General features: G+C 41.3%; 1 protein-coding gene across 1 annotated transcript in view; it reads left to right on the top strand.

Moving 5' to 3' along the window:
• Nucleotides 1–23,992, top strand: part of UVRAG (UV radiation resistance associated) — a 312,834-nt gene that overhangs the window by 125,872 nt on the left and 162,970 nt on the right. Inside the window, exons 9-11 of the mRNA XM_069203880.1 lie at nt 20,382–20,466; nt 20,675–20,762; nt 22,478–22,538. Of these exons, the coding sequence (XP_069059981.1) occupies nt 20,382–20,466; nt 20,675–20,762; nt 22,478–22,538 (234 nt within the window). The remainder of the gene's footprint in view (nt 1–20,381; nt 20,467–20,674; nt 20,763–22,477; nt 22,539–23,992) is intronic.

Genomic DNA, 23,992 nt, shown 5'->3' on the forward strand with positions numbered 1-23,992 from the left:
CACTGCAGGTGGGCGAGGCACTGAAAGCTCTAGCCGGGCTCGAGCGTTAATCCTGGTCCTGGCTCAGCTCGAGGTCCTGTTGGAACCTCGGGCCCAAAACGAGCCGAGCTTTCGTGCGGCTTCTGACTGCCACCCTTCCTCTACCCAGGATGTGAAGTTAGGGTGAAGTGTAGACACTGGACATGGGGCGCCAGGTTCGAGTCTCGGAGTCAGCTCAACATCCTGCGATGCTGGGCTCCTCCTTTCATCCTCCCATCCGTAAAAACAAAGAAAGGTTATGGTGTGTAATGGAACAGGTGCACCCGTAGGCCGCGCCAGCACCGTCGGCGAGCTCGTATTATGTAGGACCTGCAGAACATAGCCCAAAGAGGTAGAACCAAAGCCCTAACATAAGGAAAGACAAATAGATACACATTTGCTGTCTAGTTTGTGCAAAGTGAAGGCAGAAAGCCCGAATACGTTGCAGCTTCCCCTCTTAAACTGTTTGATCTTCGGCAGGTATTGCATTTCGAATTTAGTGCAGTGCTATAATGTAACGTATTAATGTCAGAGCTCCACAGTCTAAAGAAATTACGTTTTTACATTTTGAAGAGATGTTTTATTTTACGTGATGGTTGCTCTGACATACGTAGCAATCCTTTTCAGGGCTCTGCTCGAACCTTGCTCGGCTCTCCCCGTTAATTTGCTGTGCAGAAGACACCCGAGGAAAGCTTAGTAACCCCGGCTCGCTGTACTGATTCATTCAAGGTTGTTTATAATGGAAACATGCTGAAATGGTGAATTTGTTTTCGAACAGTAAGTAACTGTTCTCATTTTGCCACGTGAACACAGGCTCGCCAATAATGAGGGAGATCCACTGAATGTGTTTTGTCAAGTCACCGTTCATGCAGTGTTCAGTGGCGGTCCTTTAATGCAAACGGGAGTCCACGTTTGTAAACGCAGAAAGCTGATTATTCTGAAATTAAATATGTAACAGAAGAGCGCCAGCCAGCCGCATCATTTTTAAACCGTGCGCCTCCTTAATGGCCTCATTGCTGTGTTTATTGTATCTCCCAGTTAATAAGCACATTTCAAATGGTAGTTCAGGATTACTGTAGGCATGGAAGCAGGGGCATGTATTTGCCTTTATTTTAAAGCTAATTAATCATTCCGGAACAGTTTATTTTCTGTGCATTTTCTTTCCCCATAGATCGGTAATATAAACCTTTGACGAATGAAAAGGATCATATATCATGCGTGGTGTCGATAAGTATTGAAGTAACTCAACAAACACTTTAATGAAAGTTTATTCTAGAGCAAGATGCCCTTTAAATACGTCTTTCCGCCCTCAGAAAGGCACTCAACTGCACAGCTGTGCATTAAACTATTGAGGCAAACTACTCTATAAAATCTATTTTGTGAACACTTGTACCCCTTTAAATCTCCCCCAATCCTAGATCGGTCTCGTGCTCATCTAGCAGCTCCCTTTCTTATGCAGTGGAGTATTCCGAGACACTACAGCGCAGACGGGGTTTGGGAGGCCTCATTAGCTTTTAACAAGGATAAATATCGAAATATAATTATTTACTTTTATATGTGCATATTACAAAGGTATGTTATATAACTTACCCAACCTAAATTCCCACATCTCCTCACAGCGCTGGCGTGGCATCATTGACAGGCTGTGGGACCATCGAGGGGTAGAACTCATATCAGTAGAAGAGTGGGCAGATGAAGGAGCCAAAATGGATAGAGAAGAAACTTTGGAAAAAGGTTTCTCGGTGGCCTTTTACAGCCTAATAGGATTGCGTGGGCAGTGGCACTATTATTATTTCCAAAGCTGTGTTCGTAGAGGAAAAGAGGACACCGGGAGAGCGTCGAGGAATTTTTATTGGTGTGTGTAGTAATCCATGTGAGTCATAGTTGGACCCATTGGGCATTAAATATTTTTTACTAGCTATCAGGAATGCCTACTGATCCCATAGTGCACCGTTTCCGGTTCTGCACTGCTCAACCCAGAGTAGACAAGCCAATTATTAAGTGTGTGTTTTCAGGAGGAGCACTATTGGTTATAAAACTAGCACCGTTGTGGCGTATGCCATGTTTTGTAATATCTTCTCTTCTTCCTTGCAGTCTCCACATCATTCCAAATAATCCCACAATTGAAACCAACGTACATATAAAGGTAGTTTTCCAAAGTTAGCAATTTAACTAAAGTATGGCACGTAATCAGCGGTACAAAGATGCAGCATTGTTGGCAGATGAGTTTTTGATGCACTCAACCAATCCTTAGGGCATACCTTATTTCTGTGTGGAGTGAGGTCTGATGGTGATCACCAAGATAGTCCTCCTTTGCAAGTTCAACCCTCCCCGGATGTTACTGACTGTGGGGCAGATAATTTCATACATGCAGAGATGGATTTGTGTGATTACTGGGGTTTTAGATCGTTACTATGCCTGAAAGCTCATGATGGCCATTCAAGTGAGACGTGGTGTTGGCTTCAGTGCCTTTATGTATTGAAATGATAGAATACAGTCATTGCTTTGATTCTCTTTCAGACATGTAGATCTTGGAAATGTTTTCCTAGCAAAGAACAATTCAACAGTGTAATACTTAAGTTAAGGCATTAAGAAGTAGCCTGCTCATTTTGGAGACCTCAATTTTAGAAGGTAAACCAGAAAGGGAGCACCCTGCCTCTCACTCCAGCATGCAGTCAGCCCTAATGCATCATGGTAAATGCAGTCAAGGTTCGTTTTGTGTCCATAAAGTAAACTGTAGTTTTCCACCTTAGTAGGTGCAGCAAGTGCTGTAAATCTCTGGACACATGTTTCTGGGTTCAGCCCTTCATCAGCAGAGAGCAGCTTTGTCTGTGGGGTTGCTGGAAATGCTGCCAAAGGTCCTCTCAGGTTTATGTACCGTTCACTGGCACTCAGGTGCTCAACCAGAGCTCGTCAGCTCAAGGGAGCCTTCTTAAACAGGGAAAACAGAAAGGGAGCACCCTGCCTCACACTGAAAAACAACAGACTACTTTGTGGAGTAAAAACAAATTTGTACTGCATTTAGCACGATGCAGTGGGGCTGACTGCATGCTGAAGTGTGAGGCAGGGTGCTCCCATCTGTTTCCTGTTTAAGAAGGCTCCCTTGAGCCAGTGAGCTGACTAGCTGTAGTTAAAGCACCTGCGTGTCAGTGAGTGGTACAGAAACCTGAGGAGACGTTTGGCAGCATTTCCAGCAACCCCACAGACAAAGCTGCTCTCTGCTGATGAAGGGCTAAACCCAGAAACACGTGATCCTGATGTCGTCGGTAGCGGCGATGAGAGCGGTCTCGGTGCCGTGGTTCTTGCGGAAGCCAGATTGGGAGGTGCCGAGCAGGCTGTTCTCCTCCAGGAAGCGTGATAGCTGGCTGTTGACTATCGGGCTAATCGGGCTGACTGCACACTGGCGTGTGAGTCAGGGTGTTCCCATCTATATTCAATTTTAGAAGGTGCTTTGGCTTTCAGATTAGAATTTGGCAGTCTGCTTCATTTAATGGTCTGTAAGTCTTTTAGTGCATTTGTGTATCTCTGCTAGTCTAATTATAAGGTAATAGCTTTAAAATCAATCTCTGGCTGCCAAGCAAAAGCTCCCTTGTGCAGAAGGGAAGAAAGTTGGCCATTCATAAAGTGCCAGAGTTGTCCATTCTCCCCTTGATATCCCAGTAAGCGAAGATTAGATATACCATAAAAATAGGTAGATGATTTTTTTATGGTGCACCCTAATTCATAAGAGCCACAAGATGCTTTACAGCTCTGGCAAGTATTAAATTAAACATTAGAGCATAATCACACAGTGCATAAACTAGTCATAGCCTGATGAACACTTGGGTTCAGTGGAAAATTCAGTAGTCCCTGAACTAAATGTTGATTAACTTAATTCTTCTTTTTACAACATGGAGGAGACTTGGGAGCTATATGAATATCAACTAGAAGCAAATTCTAAGATTTTAGGGCTGTGCAAAAGAATGCTTGTCCTTCCGTTTTTTGTGTTCAACTTTAGAATGTTTGGGATGCTTATAGTAGGGGCTTTTCATTATTTGTAGTGTTTATTTCACTGGAGCTGGGGGCTAAGGGATGTTGCTTAATGGGTGTGTGGGGGGGGGGAGATGATTTAAGGTGACCTAGCAGAGTTTGATTTGATAAGGGCTTGCAGAGACAGCTAAGGAAGAAATTGCTGTAGAGGCATGGTATTATGGTCTGATTTCCTCACTATGAGCGTAAGGTCCAGAGTGCCAGAGGTCCCTGAGAAGATAACTTTTTAGGAGCCAAATTTATGTTGGGTACATCTCTGAGAAGGCAGTTTTTGATCCAGGTGTGACAGTGCCACAGCTCGTACTGCAAAATGTTAGGGAAGAGAGGGGTTGGTCAGCTTTTACGTTTTCTGCAATAGTTTTAGTTTGACAATGGAGGTATTGATAGGTTGGTGAAGTGGTCCTTTAGTGAAATGTCATGATCCTAGGTGACACTTTTGATACTTTGATAGCATATTTTGTATTTTAATGGGAGTTTTATGCTGGAGAAACACGTGGATTATGTTTTTTTCAATGGGTAGATTTGGAAAGAATCCTAGATAACTAAAATGTTTTGCGGTTTTGGAGAGAAAGGGGTACGTGTGTTGATGTTTTTACTAGTAATAATTGCAGGTCTGATATATGCACCTCATTTGTACCAATTAGAAACAAATTAATGTGGCTGATATAGTGGATCCCTGGGGTAGAGTGAAAGTGTGACAAGATTTTTTTCCTTGGAATTGTATGAATCTATCTGAGATATATCTTTTTCCTCGAATATCTGGTGTATACCTGCTTATTGCTAGTTTCCAGTCCATCTTGCTCTTTGCTCAGTCTGATGAATCTGCTGTCCTTTCTGTAACCAATGACTTAACTTTTGTCATCCACTCTGAGTCATCTTCTTTCTCATTTCTTCTTAAGCTCCCTGACACTTTCAATGTCATTTATGAAGTGGTTGAACGACTACACCTAATGCATTTATTAAGGCACCAGTACCTGGATGGAGTCTCCATCCACCGTTATAGTGGAGCACACTATTTTCCATTCCATTGTCTCTTTCGCATCACTATATTGTACTTCTCTGTTTCTAATCCTGTGTTCCCTAAACTGTGGGTCGCAAGCCTGTTTTTGGTGGGTTGGGAAGGACCAAGCAATAAAGATGCCTTTAAATTCTGTGTTTTGTGCCACATTTGCTGTGATTTAAATGCATAAGTCAAATGATAGGCTATGTCGACTGACAAATTGCTGCTTTTGTTTTTTAAACTGCTGAATTGTGGTTTCTTTTCTGTCTCTGACACCAAAGAGATGAGTTTTTAAAGTGAATCATGTGACAATCTTGTTGACCTACAGGATCTGAAAAGAAAGGCTTACAGTGTCTTTTTGTTGTTATTTTTGCAACCCACAACACAATGTAAAATACCTGTACATACATTCAGCAGTTAATAAAGAAAAAATGAAGCACATTTTTTGTAATTCTCAGTTATGCTGCAACAGATTTGAATAGGATCAAAACAAATCAAGACACTTCACTTGGTGATGCACAAATTATAATTATTCACATAAATCTGATTGCACACATTATCATTTGTGTGCTGTATAGTTTTATCGGTAAAACCGTATGCATGTGTAAAGTTAGTGGCCATTGCAATGGAAAATATGCTTCTATAATGACAGTGCGCTACCACACAATACTTTAGTTACATTCAGAAATCACCCTCCTAATCTCCATTAAAGGTAGGTGCATCATGGATGTTTCTAAAAAGTAGGTCATGATTCAAAACTTCCATTCCTCACTCCTGCTGCACTTTTCATTTGGATGTCCAGTCATCAAACTCTCCTGGTGTTTAGCATGTTGTTTCTCAGACTTCTGTCCAAAGTACTCCCTGTTTCTCCAATATCTATATTGAGATCGGGCCTATATTGGTGGTTCTTCTAATACAGCATCAGATCTTTGCTTCCATCTTTATTTTCTACCGTAATCATCATAATGCACTGCAACTACCTGTAAACCATCCGGCCATGAAAGACGTCTCATTACATCCACCTAAACCAGCTAAAACTGAAATTTGTATCTTTTCTAGTTCTCCCTTGCAGCCTGTTTGTTTTCTTTGATTTTCTCCTCTGATTCTTCAGTCACATTCTGTTGCACACACATGCAGATCTCAGCTGTGTAACAGATGAACATTGTGTCCTTTCTAAATCTTTCAAGTTTCTAAAATAAACATCCTTATCCCTGTTGTCTAACTTCAACTAGCCCTTTTCTCTTAGGCTTTCTGCCAACTCCCATTCCAATCTATATTTGGTTCCAGCACTTGTCTCATTTTCTGTTTCCAGCTCTCCAGTAGCTTCTTTATTATTTCTGTCGTTCTTGACTTGTGTATCCTTTCCTCTGCATGTTTGTAAGTGTATTTCTGGCCTTTTACCTCCCTGTCTTTTACATTGTTATTGTCTACATTCCCTTCTACAATTTTTCCTCCACTTCGCAACTTCACCTCTTGACAGCTCTCCTCTTTGGTCTTGAATCCCATTTCTGCTCTTTCTGTGTACTTGATGTTAAACACTTAAACACTAGAACACCTTTCTCACTCTGTTCTCTGCCACCATTTCTCACCCTTGGGTTTATTTGTTATTGGCCATTTCCTGTAAAGCACCTCTTCTGGTACCTTATGATGCTGCCATTTGTCATTTCTTGTCTGCTTTTTGCAAACTAGTTTTCGGTTCATTAGTAGAAATGCTTCATAAATTTAAAAAAAGACAATGCAAACGTACTTGAGGATCTCATTTAAAAATATCTAAGATAAATCAGAGTATGCACAGGACGTCTTCTAGTATTCTTAGTTAACTTGCCTGATTGACATAGGTGGAGGAGGCTAATATTTTCTTTTCACAATTGTTTCTGGATTTGGACTACCCCTTTTTGATGAAAGAGGCTGGAATAGCACAGACAACAGTGATCATTGTGGCAAAGAGATTATGCAGGTCTGAATTGATACAATCTGTTGTCCACCATCTATACCCCGGGATGTTAGGAAATTACGTGGTTTATGCCATGTCTCCCCATCTATTGCCATGTGCACGTTGTAATAGGAGAGCTTGTGAAATGATTCTGTTGATAAGGTGTGAACTGACTATATCTTGAACCAAGGTGTAGATGTATTTCTTGATTATTTCTTACCAATTTTCACCTGGTATGCAAGAATATCTAATATTAAACATCATAGCTGTCTATCAGTTAATTACAGCTGCCTGTTTTCCTTCAGTTTTATTGGTCAGTCATTTCTCAGTTTTGGACACAGTTCTTGGGAGGGCTTCATACTTTTAAATATCTAGTGGGTATTGGCCCACAAATTTCCAAAATGAGAACAGAAGGGGTTTGGTTAATTTTCTCAGAGCTCAGGTGATAGGTTGGAAATGGAGAATTTGATTTGAGGTCCCATCCCTGTTAAAAGTTGGACCCTCCTCCTTCTCTTCTGTTAGATCATTTATTATGGCGCCATGCATGCAGCGTGTCCTTCCTCTGCTTCCGAGGGTCTGCCCAACATAGAGATAAGCCTGCCCTACCTGTAAACCCCCTCACACTGTGCGAGAGAGCCAGTTGTGTGCACGTTATCGAGTCTGATAGATATCCAACATGCGGTATGCTGTCCATCCCTAGTGTTGGCAGTGTGCTAGTTTACTCTCTGCTTGTAGTGATAAGCGATGTCTGCAGGGACCAAATTATCCGTCATGGTTTGTAACCGATAACTTAACATGACCTAGGGAGTAAAATAGGTCCCTGGTCTATCTTATGACACAAAGGTTATGATTTTTCAACAAACGGAGGTAGAGCAACATATAGATACCCTGGACAACTGCTCTTCCTGTGGAAGAACCGATTACAGAATTGGCATGGAAGTGTATTCAATTTCATGTGAACGTCGATAGTGACGCCCACTGCAGGTGGTAAGTCATTTTTCTTTTTCTGTTATGTGTCAAAAAAGTAAAGTGTGGAAACAAGTGCCAAATATTACTTTAATGCTCAGGGACAAATGCCTTCTTTGTGTTATGGAGGGGTAGCTGTCTTTATTCCATGCATCTGCCATTCCATTTTAGAAGTGGATTCTAGAGCCTTCTGTACTTCATGGATGGAAACGTGGGGAGCATCGCGTACAGTCACCTTTTGATTTATTCACTGTCTTTAGCTAAACCTGTGCTTCTACTACATGAAACGCTGAACCGTAAATGACCAGGTGTCGCACAGGTAAAACTGACCACATTTCCCACTTTGATAAAATTCTATCCTATCTTGAGACCGCAAGTAATATCCGATAGTATATTCTGCATACAGTTTCAGTGTTCTTGGCTTGTTTGTTCTTGCTACAACAGCTGCCTGTTGGAAATGGTCTTTAGTAGCAGCAGTGTAGCAGCAAGTTGTGCAGTCATTCCATACATGTGTTGACTTGTTTTTACTGTATTTCGTATATTTCACCATTTTGACAATACTCTCCTATTTAACAACAAAGCTGTGCTCCTTTTTTTTTTTTTTTTTTTTTTTTTTAAATATTTCCCTTCTTGTTTTTTCTGTTGGTTAATATCTGCCTAATCAGAAGCAAACTAGTCTTCTAAATAAGCGAAATACACTGAAAGACATTTTAAATATGGATTTGAATGCTTACAGCAAACATTTGAAAAACATTGTTGTAGGAAATGTCCTGTGACATTCCTGCAAATATCATACAGCAACCAATTTCCTTAAATTATATGTTGTGGAAGAGTTAATAACAGGGTCTTAAATCATCCCATAAGATAAAAGAATGGAAGTTCCTTAGCAATTAAATAGATGCTTTTCTTTGTTGTAAATGTATTCAATAATGTATGCAAATGAAGAAATGCAATACTTCTTAAAACTAGCTTTTCCTTAAATCCAATTAAACAAATCCTTAAAGAATTTATGACTGGAAAATTCTACTGGAGTAGCATCTGTTTCACCGTTATCTTTTTAGCTATTCAATTACCATAATCGTTTTTGAAAGCGACATGCTTGGCTTGAGGTTTTATTATTTTCTGTGCATTTTTCCTATTTTATATTGGAATGTACTCTTAGCTGAAATGTGCTCCAGCTGCTCTCTACGCCAATTTGGTGCCATTATTGTGCCGCCTATCACGTGATTCAGTTTGAATTTCTTGCTGTTCCTTTGCTTGTGTGTGTGTGTGTATAGTTTATCTGCATAACTCAATTTGAGATTTAATATTCTCTTCAGAAAAGCCACGAACCTGGTAGCAAGGTTTTGTTTGCTTTAGTTATTCACCTAGCATTTGGTTTAGTTATTCATCTAGCACACTTGCATGAACATCGCAGAAAAAGTGGTTTTGCATATTTGGTTGGTTTAGCAATGTGCAAAGTCTCATTTGATATCCTTTAAATTTTTTCAAAATTGATGGTGAATAACAAACGAACTAATGATCATTGACAAATATCAAGGACATTATTTTAGTGGATACAATTGGAGAGAATGTAATGTTTATGGTAGCTCTGAGAGGTGGGCTTGGGGTTTTTCAGAGTCGTATACTCCAGTGTTCATGACCCCATGGCCACACATTGTCATTTAATTTCTATTTGGTTAATTATAGCTGCTTTTGAGGTGAACAGTCTTATTTAACTGCTTGATCATTTGTGTCCTCCCGAAAATCTCTGTTCCTCTATTTCCTTAACTACTTAAAAAGTGGAAGCCTATCAGGTGGTCTGTGGTGTTTCGTTTGTGGCATACCCGACATTAGAAAATCATTCAAATGTTTTAATCGATACAAAATTCTCTATTCGGCGAAGTCCCGCCATCAAAGATCATAAAAATACAGTCATATAAAATTAAAAATATAATTATAAAAACAATAAAATAGCACAGCAATGATTACTTAGACAAGCTAAAACCAATTAAAATAGATTAGCCAGCAAGTATGTACCCCCCCAACCCTTTTTTTAAGCACTCCAAGCCTGATCCTCCATATCGCCATTAGGAATTTTGAAACTGCAAAAAGCACAAATTGCCTATTATCAGACCTAATAATCCTTAGTGCTTCCCTTTGTTCTCTGTCACCAAGGTTCCGGCAAAGTGGTGCGATCCACTTATTTCTTGCACCACGATTGCAAGGGTAAAAAAAGAAAAGAAAAAAGACATGTTCAATTGTTTCAACCCAAGATGTGCAAAACGGACAATGGGTATCTCTGGATTTTGCCAGTTGTCCCCATCCGGCTGTGAACGAGGCTAATGGTAATGTGCCATACCTAAATTGCAGATAGAGCTTCCTAGCAGTGGGAGATTCTATTTCGTCCAAGAACTGCTCTTTCTGGAAGTTATCTTTTGACATCAAGAAGACTGATGTCAAAGAACCCATATTACTTTGGGATTGTAATAAACCTCCTCAGCACTGCCAAAAGGCATTATTGACCTGCTCTTTGCAAGTCACGCAGTCCTCTTCTGGAGGAGTCCACAATAATCAAACCCAAAATCTGCCAAAATTGTTCTCACATGCCTGAACTATGGAATGTCAATTGCACCTGAAAGAGACAAAATTTCAGCCATCCCCTGCTGGTAAAGGCTCCTCCAGAACAGGAAGGGTCGTATCCTCGCTACCTTTGTGATGTTTTTTTAATCCCATATCCAGTCACAAGGGGGAGTAATGGTGTGCTAATTAGGAGGCCCGTCAGTTGCCTCATGAAACGATTATGGCCCCAAAGTTCCGAACTATAAAACGCAGATCCAAGTGATTTGCAGTTATAAGCCTCTAATATCAGCAAAATGGGGCAAAGACTACACCTTGTAGTCTGCTCTAGTCCAGGTTTACACCTGGTGATATGGGACTCCCAGTAAAAACGTTCACTCCGGACCGCACCCAGGTATTCAAGGGCCTGAGCTCACTCCAAGGGAGTCCCTCTCAGTATTTTATTGGGTCTAGAGGAGCGGCAGGGATTAAGCACCACATACTTTGTTTTTGCTAAGTTGATATCTAAACCCCTAACTTTGAAAAAAAATGGTCAAACTTTTCTAAGATTTTTTGCAGTCACATAGGAGACTTGGGTAGAAGTATTGTATCATCGGCGAACATCAGGGTAGGCACCCTGAGGTTTGCCAGACAAGGTGCATCCGACTCAGCATGATCCACATCAGCAACCAAGTAGTTTATAAAAAGCAGAAACAAGGTGGGAACCAAGGCACACCCCTGCCTAACTCCTTTGCTAACTGGTGGGTCAGTTCCCCCAGCTGGCTACACCTGACTCGGGCATATTTATGATTGTGAAGCCTTATTTCCAAATTTAATAAATAAGTTTGACACTCCTATTTCAGCTAAAACTTGCATAACTTGGGCCAAGAAACAAGATTAAGCGCTTCCTTCATGTCAACAAATACCACATACAGTTGCCCATGACGTAGCTTAACGACCTTCCAATACAGTAGCTGCAACCGGAAGACCTGGTCTAGCATGCTAGTGCCCTCCCTCAATCCTGCTTGCAGGGGGAGGGTCAAAATGATCGATGCAGGCATCCAGTCTTTCACTCGGCTTAAGATATCCCTCACCAAAAATGTTAGGGCCCTATCAATCAGGCTTATAGGCCTGTAATTTGAGGGGGGAGGCGTGTCTCTAGACCCTTTTTTAAAAATGGGGACAGTCTTTGCTCCTGCCCAGGTGCCTTGAATTGGGGGCCCCTTTTAATAGGGCTTTAAATAATACAGTGTAATATGGTACCCAAATGTCCACCTCACCCACAAAAAGATCGTTGGGTCCTTTATCTAGCTCTGGGGCTTTATTTCTCACAATTGTTTTAATAGCTTGTTTAACTAATCCACAGTTTAAACTCTCATCCTCCAAGAGGATACTGGGCAGAATTAAGTGATCCCAATGTGGTTGCCGCTTGTCTTGGTCTACCAGGATCTCATCACAACTTGCCAATCCAGACTTTGCGCCATGATGTTCTTGGAAATATGAATTGGCAAAAAGGGCAGGCCCTGTACTCAGCTATTCTTGAGAATATACGCTGGTAAAGTGGGCAGCCCAATTGGCCATCACAACATGATTTTCAACAGGAAGGATTCCTTCACTAGAGCCAGTGGAGATAATCCAGAAAATTCTTAAATCGCCACATTAAAATGTGACTTTGCAGGCTTTCCCTTTTCTCAGTTTCCCAGTCACACCTTGCAACCTGTGTGGCATGTTTGTATTTCCACCTAGCTTGCCTGATTAACTGCCTGTCATTGATCGTAACGGCACTCATCAGTGCCCCTCTTGCCTCCTTGCATTGAAGTCTGTGCCAAGAAGGTGCGCTAGATCTCCTGACCATTCTGCCAGCCTCAATAAAGAAACGGCTCCACAGCCTTTTAAATATTTGGGTGTAGATTTCACTGATTTTAGATAGCGCCATAACTTCTTCCCCAGATGTATTTACTATTGGCAGCAGCTTTCCCATCCCTTCAGCGACCACCCCATCAACATCAGCAACCGATTCCCTGGAGCAAGCCAACAAGCTCCATTTAACTCAATGCCTATTAAAGGGCAAGGTTAGCCTTCTATCCAGGGGCTGATTAAAATTTGGCTGAGCCACAGAAACTAATCTTGTCAGTTCCAAGACAAGTGCATTGTTGTCACTATCCTGGTGGGGAAGCATTACCATATCTACCAGCTTGGGCCATAGCCGAATATCAAGGAGAATGTAATCGATCAGACTTGTACTCTGTGGTTGATTAAACATATGATCGCCTTGTTTGTCCGACCATGACCTACCATTACAAGGAGTAGCTGGGGAGTGCCACAGGGCTCCTCTCTCAGCCCTACATTGTTCAATATCTATGTGTCACCACTGGCAAAAGTAGTGGAACCATACGATCTTTCCCTAGTATCCTACGCAGTTGACACCCAGCTGGTGGTATCCTTCTCCACCGACCAGAACTCAGTTGACTCATTACTCACTCCTTGTTCACAGGCCGTATCCAAATGGATGTCGGACTGTAAGCTCAAGCTGAAGGGAAACAAGACAGAAGTCATGATCTTAGGCCACCATGCCAAACCAAATCTAATCTCCCCAGTTCCACATTCATTAGGAGATCTTCCTATGCCCAAGGAACACATCAAGAGTCTTGGAGTATGGCTTGATCCATGGCTGACCATGGATCATCAGGCGAAGAAAATATTACCTCCTTAGTGAATGACCTAAACCCTGTGTGATACACGGGGCTGGTTAGCCAGGTTTCTTTTAACAGACAAATATTCGTCTATGAAGGTGCACAACTCAGGTCAGGGCAACTTTGATGAAAGCCCTGTTATGTTCCAAGATAGTAATTTGGTCATAGAGCTAAAATCAGACATTGCCACAGTTGCACCCCCAGTGTCGACCATATTAAGTGGGAGTGGTGCCAGGCATCCCAAAGTCCCTTCCTCGCATTCATGGATGCCAACTGCTTGTGCGGCCCTGTCCCTTAGTAGGGGCATGCTTCCACCGTCAAACCGGCTAGATAAGGTATCCTCAGCACTATCCGAGCACCCACCCACACATTTGCTTATTTGCAGTGACCCCAGCTTATGCCCAGTGAGTCAGTCCACGTTGGCCAGGGCACTATAGCAACTGTACGACAAGATCCAGTAGATTTGGGTACATTCATCCCTCCAGCCCGATACTCTCCCCTCGATTCCTTTCCCTCAAAATGGGTAGGGGACCTATAAAAGTAACCCAGGATCAATAGATCAGTACTCCTGCTTGCCCACTGTGTGTCTGACTGGTCAAAAAGCAAATGCTGCACCACACGAGGTGACCTGAAATTTACTGTAATGCAGTCCCCCTGCCTATCCTTAGGTCCTGTGCCAATCCAACCCGCCTTTCTCGTCAAGAGAATGCCACTGGCCATAACTGAAGGGAAATTATTACAGCGTCTCAGCCAGCTCATAATCTTGTTTTGTAGTTCCACCTGGGACTCCCTTTGGTCCAGTCTCGGTGGGGGTACTCCTGACAAAACCACCACATATGGGTCCAATACTGGGGGTAGATTCATCACTGGTAACATTAGCACGTTTGAATAGTCTTCCAGGTCATGTGTATTTGTGGCTTGTAATTTACTAGCAGTGGCAGCCCTTGTTACATCAAACCTGCCTCAATCAGGGGGTCTGGGCCTGATGGTGCAACGGCCTTCACCTCTCTTAGAGGTCAGGGCATTGAGGACCGACCTTCCCAACTCAAGCAAGTATCCATAGGCTCAGTGTGGAACATGGCCAGGTTCGGATCACAAACATCTGCCTTTATGTACAACAGAATTCTGTGGCTATTTTGTCATTGTGATAGGGGTGAGTCCAGGGCCCTGGAAGAGTGAGCCCCAAGCACTTTTTAAATTAGCCGTGGACTGCTCAATGGCACCCAACCGAAGCAAATTAGGAGATAGCTCAGCCTGCTTAAGGGTCATTGTTTTGTCCACTAAATTCTCCAACATTTTTTCCACCACCAAAAGTTCAGATGAATGGGACGGCGGCTGCTGGTTGGTCAGGTGTGCTGCCACCACTGGCTGGGGCTTAGGAGTATGTTTTGAATACTTAGATGCCACTGATGTGTTTGAGCTGTCAGCTGGCCTAGGCAGTTGTAATGGTGGTGGTAATGCAGATTGGCTAATGTTTGAGGGAGCCATGTGAGTTAATGGGCAGCCTAGTGACCTTAGTAGGGGTGGAAGAGAGAGGGAGCAGGGCCCAACCCAGATGTAGTGCAAAACGAATGTCTGCACACTGTATGATCGATTTCATTACTTATTACACTCACTGCTCACTGAATCATCCTGTCTATCAAAGTAATTTTGGTAGATGGTGATTTAACGGAGCTTGCCCCTCCTTGTTTCATCTTCACCATGATAGCAAAACTTAATATGCGGTAGTGCTAAATCGAACTGTTGTGGAGCCACGGACTTCAAGACCCCATATTACCAGCCTGTGGATGAAAGAGGGGTGGCCCGGCCCAGCCTCTTCTGTACTCCGGGCGCAGACAGTCCTGCCCTTGGCCCGGGCACAGCCTCAAGCGCCCCACAACGCGGGACACAAGGTGCGCTTTTAAGCGCTGTCAGCTGTGCTGCTGTGCAGGGCTCCTCCTTGCCCTGATGTGCCCTGGGACAGGTAGTCCCTTCAGGTATGTGATGGATGCGGCTCCGCCCCGCTCCACGGGACACAAGGCGCGCTTTTAAGCTCTGTCAGCTGGGCTGTGGTGCAGGGCTCCTCCTTGCCCTGGTGTGTCCTAGGACAGGAAGTGCCTTTAGGTGCGTTTGTAACTGAAATTACTTCTGAATTTTGGTCCTCCTGGTCTCTTCTGCATGACATCCTCAGCAGATTCAAAGCCATAAGTACGTCTTCTGTGATAAACAGGGGGAAAAATCATACAATTTCCTTTCTCTTGTTGGCACTAGCTTCCTATTGAAGTACTAAAAATGTTTAGCTGATGCTGATTTCTCTAATGGTTCATTTCGGGTTTTCTGCTCTCACAGGATGTTTTTAGTAATTGAGCAACATTATTTTTAAAACTCTTGATTTTATTTGTAGCCAGCGGTGGTTACCATATCATTATTTTAAGAAAAATGTTTGATGATTACCAGTAATGTTTTTCCTGGTATCCCAACGAAAATCATATAAGAGTTACTTCCAACATCAGAATATTGGTAGATGATACTCAGGAATCGTGGCCAATATTGAAAATCAGGTCATAATAGTTAGCAATTAGAGATTTCTGCTAGACCAGGAATTGGGGCCTTATACATACACTGCATGCCAAGGTTGATAGTACTATCTGATCTGCTATTTGCAAAAAGGTAGAGAGTTATAAAAGAATAGCCCTTTGAAGGTACCCACATCTCACCATTATAGAGCAGACTTCCTGCCAAGAGCAAAATTATCTTGTATTTAACAGCAAAAGGAATTGTGAATGTAAGATCTCAGAAGTACTCCTCCAGTTGACTCCCATTTGTTTCCCACAGCTTTAATGCAGGAGGAAAGCATTCTTATTTTATGAGGTCTTTAGAAGCATACATTCAACAGATGGTTTTAGTCTTACCCTCTATCCAAGGGGCCCTCACTGTCACCTTTTTTTTCTAAAATGTTAAAGTTGGCTGATCCTTAAGGCTGCATTGGAGGTTCAAGTTGTGTTGTGTTTTTGGTAAAATAAAACAAATAAAAACACTTCTGACTCGCGTGCCAAATCTGAATTAGATAACTTTTTTACAGATTGGTTAAAGGAGAAGGTTCAGGTCAAGCAGCTATGGTTTGGCCAGTAGATCTCAACAATGTATCCAATAAAAGGGACTGGCTCCACCTCAGTGACAGTTATCTATTGGGAAAGGCTTAACTGACCTTCAGATGTTGGCAAAATACAGCTCTTCCTTTCCTCTCTTTCTACATCTCTCTTCATACCCGCACTTGTGGTGGGAAGCAGAGACCAGGTGATCCTACCATGAATAAGGCTTATATCTGATCGAGAACCATTTACATTCCTGACTCCTCCATTTGAGATTTCCTCCTTTCCTTTTTAATGAGCTTCCATCTCGACAGATTTAAAACACCAAGAGCCCCCTGTAGGTATTGTAAGCTGTACAAATATGATCAGTATTAGTGGTATACTTTGTGGCGCATCTCTTGGTGGTTGCCCAGAAACACGTGAAAAAGGAGATGAGGGAAGGGTTCTCCCTTATGTTTTTTATTTTTTTTTATCCTATTTTTAATTAGATGTCTAACTCTAGTGTTAGATCTCCTTATGTGGTGCTTGTCCGTGCATGCCCCTTCATCGTGGTGACCGGTTTTGTGGGCAGGTGCATTCTAATAATTCAAATTTTAATTCTGAACAAATTGAAGCAGTGATTTTGTCTCATGCAACATAATTAACTATGCAGCCTTGCTGTTGAAAAAAAGTGGAGCCAATTGACTAGCAACCAGTGAAATAAACTTGTCACACAATTATAAATATCAAGGGCCAGTTGTTGTAATTCATTGTTGGCGAGTTATAAATGTGTTGAAGTAGTTGAACCTGCAATCGGATCGAATCAGTTCTGTCAGATGTATGCATGTATATATGCATGCGTTAGTTCTATAGCACAAACCTGGCCAAAAGGTAGCAAAGCACTTTACAAGGTCAAAGGAAAGTATAATGTCAACAGGTGGTAGGCGAGACAGCTGGTTTGTGGACTTTAAATGCATTGTGATGCAACATTCATTAGAGAAGTGAACCCTCAACTCTTTCCTAAACTAGAGCAGCACTGGGGCAGTCCTTATGGATACAGAGACTTGATTTACAAATTAATTTGAGATGTTTGCAAAGGACATTTCTACTCAATAGGGTTTCCTGGTTTTTAGCAGTGTAAAAAAAAAAGCAAAGGATGATGCTGGATTGTCACAGGCCATTTCGAAGAAGAACAGACGAGTCAGGGTCTAAAGGCCTTTTAGAATATTAGGTATTTACCAGCAGGCCAAGGGATATTTGGTAGAGTCCTCATCTCTACAAGATGAGAAAAAAAGAAGTCAACCTCCAATGCAGACCTGCAGACATTTTGGAAAAAAGGGGCAGATCACAAGAGGAATCTTGGAGAGATGAATGATACGCTTTATACTTCAAAGATAAGAGGAAACAATCCCCTGCCAGCCCTCTGAGCTTCTGTAGTCTTGCTGACTGGTCTTTTTGTCCACTCCGCAACAGTAAGCAGACCCCAGATACCTCTCCCTAAGAAGAAACCAGGAAGTCATGTTTTGAGCCAGCTAAGCAGGTAATCCCAAATGTCAAAACTGCCATAATCCAGTGGAGAATAGTAGTGAAGATCATATATTTTCAGGATAAAATGGGGCTAAAACTAAGAATTCCAATGAAAGCATAAAAGTTTTTTACTTAAAAAAAAAAAAAAAGTAAAACGATGCGACCACTAATTAGTTGAGTAATAAAACATCCCAGTCACTCATGAATGCCACACTTGTTCTGGTAATAAAGATCAGTTGAATGACTGTGTGGAATACAACAGAGAGATCTAAAAGAACGAGGGGTCTATCACTTCTTACTTCTATAGTCATGAAGGCCCATCACCAAAACAGTCAGATGGAATCTGGCTTGATGATGGTCCTATGCATCAGACTATTCTAAAGAGACAAGGATCGGGTAGACCACCATTTGTTCAGTCAGTTTAGGCTGGGTAGAGAACTGGAAGGCACACTAGAAGTTAAACTGATTATTTGCATTTAGAGCAGCTAATTTTGCATGTTTGATACTTGTAAGAACACCACGAAAATCAAGTGACTGATTCAGCAGAAAACAAAAGAAATGTGAAACAAAATAAGCAGTCTTAGATGTAACTGTAGTCCAAAGTCCAGCAGTAGTAGCTTTTAGGTAAAGTTGAAAAATTAGACACTATGCAAATTAACTCGCTAGAATGTTGCATCCATGTTTCCGAAAGGTTTATTTTTTATATAACATACCTGAGGTATGGGGTCTGTGGGAAAAATTTAGGTGAAATTATCTGCGTGTATGCCACCAACTTTGTAAATGAAGGAATATAATAGTTCACTTAATTGAATTCAAGCTGCGATATTAGTGTTTAGTGCTGTAGGGCATTTGAATCCATGTCCTTAGAGGATAGGTCTTTAAAAGGATTAGGGAATTTGATTATTACAATAGGCAGTGTGATTCCTGTAAAGGAACCTCTCATATTGTTATATAGAAGCAAAATATTAAAGTTCTAAGTAATTTTGACATCATCATATGTGCCCAACATGATTACATTGAGATGTAGCTTCATTTATTTTAGAAGTAAATCAGAGGGTGGAATGATAATAGTGCTTAATCTGATGACAGCAACAAGCATCTCACAACAGTTTTGCTATTGCATACAAACATGGTGCTTGTGGAAAACAGATCAAGCAACCAACTGTACGGAAACTGATCCTGGAGCAGAGCATGTAACTACATGAAAACTGACCTTGAACCATAAATGCTTAAAATAAGGGAAAGTAGTCTGTAGGAGGGCGGCGCCATAAGAGTCCGGATCATGGCGCTCCTCGGCCAGTCTCCAACCCCGTCGTCATGGAGACGCGTGGGGGAGGAGACGGAAGTCGGCCCCGGAGTTCCGGGTGGCCGACACTGAAGAAGGGCTCCGAGGAAGTGGACGGGGCAGCTCTGCGGGACGCGATCAGGAGGCAGAGGAAGAGACCGGAGAGAAGAGCGAGGAGGAGAGAAGCGCCGGATCGGAGCCTGAAGGAGAGGCGAGGAGCAGCGCCAGCGCGGGACACCAAGGGAACGAGGAGGAAGAGAAGTCTGAGGAGCCCCACCGAGAGGAGACGGAGGACGCAACAGCCTGCCACGGCACAGGAGGGTCGTGGCTGGACAAGGTACGGGCTCTAGTAAAGGGCCGTAAGAGGGACCAGGGAAGGGAAGGGGTAGGAGGTGAGGGGAGGATTGAAAAGGGGTGGAAAGGGGTGGAAGGGAGACAGGGTAACTATTTTAAAGGGGAAGCGTCTAAGCTGGGATAAGTTCCCTGAGCACCCTATAGGTTGGGCTGGCACTAGGGAAAAGAGTCCCACTCACCTCCCCACTAAAAGAATAGAATAACCCCTCCATCACACCCCCCCTACAGTATTTCACCTCCTCTCACGTACCCCTATATATATATATAGAAATAATCAAGTACTTATCCTTCCCCACTTACCGGCTGCCACCTTGTTTTCTTTCGAGGACACCTGCCACCAGGATATCGGAACACGCAACCTGAAAAGGAAAGGAGAGGGAAGAAATAAACAAACCCATTTGAGACGGACAAAGACCAGAGCAGGAAGAGAAGAAAAGGAAAAGGATCCTAAGAACCCTGAGATACTAAGAGACTATATTAGTATTCCCCAGTAATACCGCCAAACATAATAAAAGCGCGTAAACCCCTGAAAAGGGTAGTCAACCGTCCGTGTTCGTGTCCTCTTTCACCCCTTCACCACACCTACCGCCCACATAGTCGCTAGAACAAGACCAAAGGGAAAACAAAAGAGAAGTTACATGCATTGTTTCATACAAGGGAAACAAACTGAAAAGCCATGTAGAATTTGTAATTTCAGTTTCTATATGTGAAGAAGGTAATTACAATTTAGATATTATTCACTAGAAAAAATATTATTCTACGAAAACCTATCCACGTTTTCTTAAGTTGCTCAGATACTAAATATTCCAGTGCAATTACAAGTGCAAAATAATGTGGTTTGCTTGAATGTTGTTACCAGCTTTATTTGGGTTGTGTCACTATGGCTAATAAAGTTTGTGATCCTGTTGTCATTTAGATGTGAATTGAGTGCAGCTTTAGAAAACTTTATAAAATACTGCTTTTTATAAAAAAGTTTTTATCTTTCTAGGACGTACATTTAATGATGAGCACGAGAGGTTGCAAATACAGAAAGAATCTCTGCATGAACTACGGAAAGAATGCACTGCCAAGAGGTAAATTAGCTCCCAGAGCCTATAGTCACTAACCTTATTATACTAATTTCTACAGTCAATTAACCACAAAGTATAGGAAAAAGCAAAGTTTATTCAATTTGTCTTAATCACGGTTTCATATTGTTATTTCACTACAAAGCACTGACCACTTCAAGAGATGGCAGTTTGGTTCAGAAATTGATTTCTTGCATATTTTGTTTTTTAACAGAGAGTTGTTTTTGAAGACAAATGCCCAGTTAACAATTCGCTGCAGACAGTTGTTGTCTGAACTTTCGTATATCTATCCTATGGATGTGGTAAGTTTCATTGGGTGAATGTTGATGAGTGAGAAAAGCAGTAAACAGGTCTGTTCATATTATAAAAGATGATTTTGATGTAGGTTTATACCAGGTTTTCACTTCAGTCTATCAAATCTGGAATAGCCTGAAACCTACCATTTTATGTGCACCTGGTCGTGGGATTTAGGCAGATTCTCTTGGATTCTGGCTCTTCAGTTTTGTTACCAGACGCTGTCCGCCACAGAGAGACTGAGGCAGACTCTGTTCTAAGATGCACTACACATCCTGGGTGCTCAACTGGCCCAGTGTCGGTAAGACCACCTCCAGCCAGTCTTCTTGTTTATCCTTCAACACTCTGGGATTTATAGATTGTTGTGTTGTATGAAAGAAAGAGTACTGTATATAGACCTCTGGTTGTATGCGTAGAGTTAGCCTGTCATGCCTGTCTGCTTGTGCCTGTGTAAAGAACTGAATAAAAAGCTCATCAGATTTTGGATCGACATGAAAATACTGAAAGAAGCTACTTTTTTGAGCAGCTGCGTGCCCTAGATAGAGAATAATGTGAAAATATTATATACGTATATGGTGGCAATTGGAAAACTAAGAAAACACTTCAGTCCTAAGTGTGATGTAGTCATTCCATAAGAGAAGCTACACATACCGAAGCTGATGCCTAGTAGAAACTGAACTTAAATACATAGCTGTGATAAGTAAAATGGCAGCTTCTGATGAAACGTTAAGGGACCTTATAGTTTTTGCATCAAAAAAATGTTTTTTTGTTCAGCACAAATTCAGACATTTACTAGTATTTACAATTCCCAAAGTAATAGAACACTCTCTAGCAAAAAGTGACCCTTTGTTGAATGAGAAAAAGGTGGGTGTGTTCATTGTCTGATATAGCAAAATAGGAGAAATGTAGATGAAGGCAGGTTGTTGTAACAGATTAAGTTAAAATTTTATTGCAGAACTTATGTTTAACTTTAGGGCGAATGCTTTTGCATACCTTTGTTTCATACTACATATGTATCAGAATTACGCATCTTGTAGGATGCTGAGCATATTTTTTCTCTCAACATATTCCATGTTGAAGAATAAATTGTGAGGTTTCATATTAACAAAAATGTAAGTTCAGGAATATAATGATGAAGAAGTTCCTTATACAATAGTGTCAGACACCATGATGTTTATATAGTAGTTGAATCATGTATTCCTCTCTTCCCCCAGGTCCCTCTTCCCCCACTTTTAATGATAATGCCTCAAATGAACACACTTAAACATGTCACATACATTTTCTTCTTTTTGGCAAACTATCTTGTAGGGACGAAAATAATAAACCCTGTCTCTAAGAATTCCACCTCCTCAGTTATCAACATTGATTTAGTTCTACAAAGTTAGAAGAGCATACCACTTGGCTTTTCATGTTGAGAGCATTTGAAACTAAAATAAAACATTTAAACTGTTGTATAACTGGTGTAGCTTGTTCAGTGTATCATCAACGTTTGTATGATACAGGCAAGTTGTAGACTTTCTCCTAAACTATCACTTGAGTTATAGCAAATCTCTGCTTCACTACTTCCGTGTCAACTGTGTGCAATCCTCTTTTTATAGTATTGTCAATATTTGTAAATAATGCTGTTACTTGCTTTTATGTATATTAGCGAAATTAAGTGCTGAATTTTCCTTGTTTACTGGTTTGAGAAATGAAAAGATTTCATTTTGTTTTACATCCATAGAATGATCAAAAAGATTATTTTATATGTGGAGTGAAGCTGCCTAATTCTGAAGATTTCCAAGGTAATTCACTTGTTTGTTGAACTCGTTTTGTTTGTTCTTTGTAAACAGATATTTCATTTCCCTCTTCTCTAAAGTACATTTTGGTTTGATGATAAGTTATTTTGTTGTAAATGTAAGCTGCTCTTGAATTGTTACATTTCAGCTTGGATATATTCTGTAAAAATAACATTCTGATTGTCTTGTCTAAAAGAGATGTACTTCATCTTGGATGCCTTTTTAAATATCTCCTACTGAAAGCTCGTAGCTCTTGTATATCTATACCACACCAAGAAATTAGTGGGCCCATTGCTGACCATTGGTTGGCTGTCTTATCACTCTGTTTGCTCCTTTTTAATACCTCTCCTTCCTCTTCTTGTGTCCCTCCCTAAAGCAGAGGTTCTTTACTGTCTCTTCAATTGGATTACTTGTTTCCTTCCACTGGTCACATTACAGGGACTGGGAACAGCATGTGCTTTTTTGCTGTTTCCCTTGTGTACAAGTTATTGCACTTTTTATTTTTCATTTTTTTTAATTTTATGTTGCCGATGCTCGATTTCTCATTACCAGTGCTTGGTATTATCGTAGAAAATGTTGGCATTTTGAGTAGTTTGAAAAGACTAGACCTTTTTAAGTCTTGCTTACAGGCATCTCTTAGCCCTTGTGGACCATGCGAACAATTTAGTGGGCCCATCGCTTACCATTGTTAGCTTTCTTGTCACTCTAATTTGCTTGCTTGGTATTTAATGTTTTTTCTTCCTCTTCCAGTCCCTGCGGCATAGCTTCTTTGACACACTTTTATTTAAATGACATATCTCCTTCCACTATTCACATTCAGGGAATTGCATGTGTTTTCTTGCACTTTCCCACGTTTCTATAGAATTTTATCTAGCAAGTGTGCTGAGCAAGGGGTCACCAATCTCAAAACATACATTGAATTTCCTCACAGGAAACACCAGTAAAAAGTTAGGCAGTCCTTCTGAGCTTACTGCTGTAGGCTCAAGTACCAGTCCTCGAAATAAAGCTTTGTCTTCATGTCTAGGAACATTGTTGGTCAGCTTGGATAAGAAGCCCTCTTTCCAAAACTTAAGTTGAGAGTTCATTACCTTAAATGTTTTACAATTGATGTTTCACAGATTTAAGCATACAACTAAAAAACTAACAAGGTGAAGCTCCTTTTCATTAATGAATATTATTTTATTGTAATTAGTTTGAAGTATTTTTAGTGTTGTACAGAAAAAATTAAATACACATTTCTATTGCTCAAGGATACGATGTTTTGATTCAGTGCAATGCAGAGTTCACGTATCCCTCCTTCTTGAGTATTTTCACATCTGTTCCAGCACTGTCCTCTTCTTGACCAATAATTTATGCCACATTTTGTATGCGTTCAGTGAGAGCAAATACTGTGAATTTTCCTTGCTGTTGAACCCTCTATTATGGGAAGTGTTCAATCACCAAATAGCATGACATTTTGT

Source organism: Pleurodeles waltl, chromosome 8, assembly GCF_031143425.1.
Source record: "Pleurodeles waltl isolate 20211129_DDA chromosome 8, aPleWal1.hap1.20221129, whole genome shotgun sequence".
Lineage (NCBI taxonomy): Eukaryota > Metazoa > Chordata > Amphibia > Caudata > Salamandridae > Pleurodeles > Pleurodeles waltl.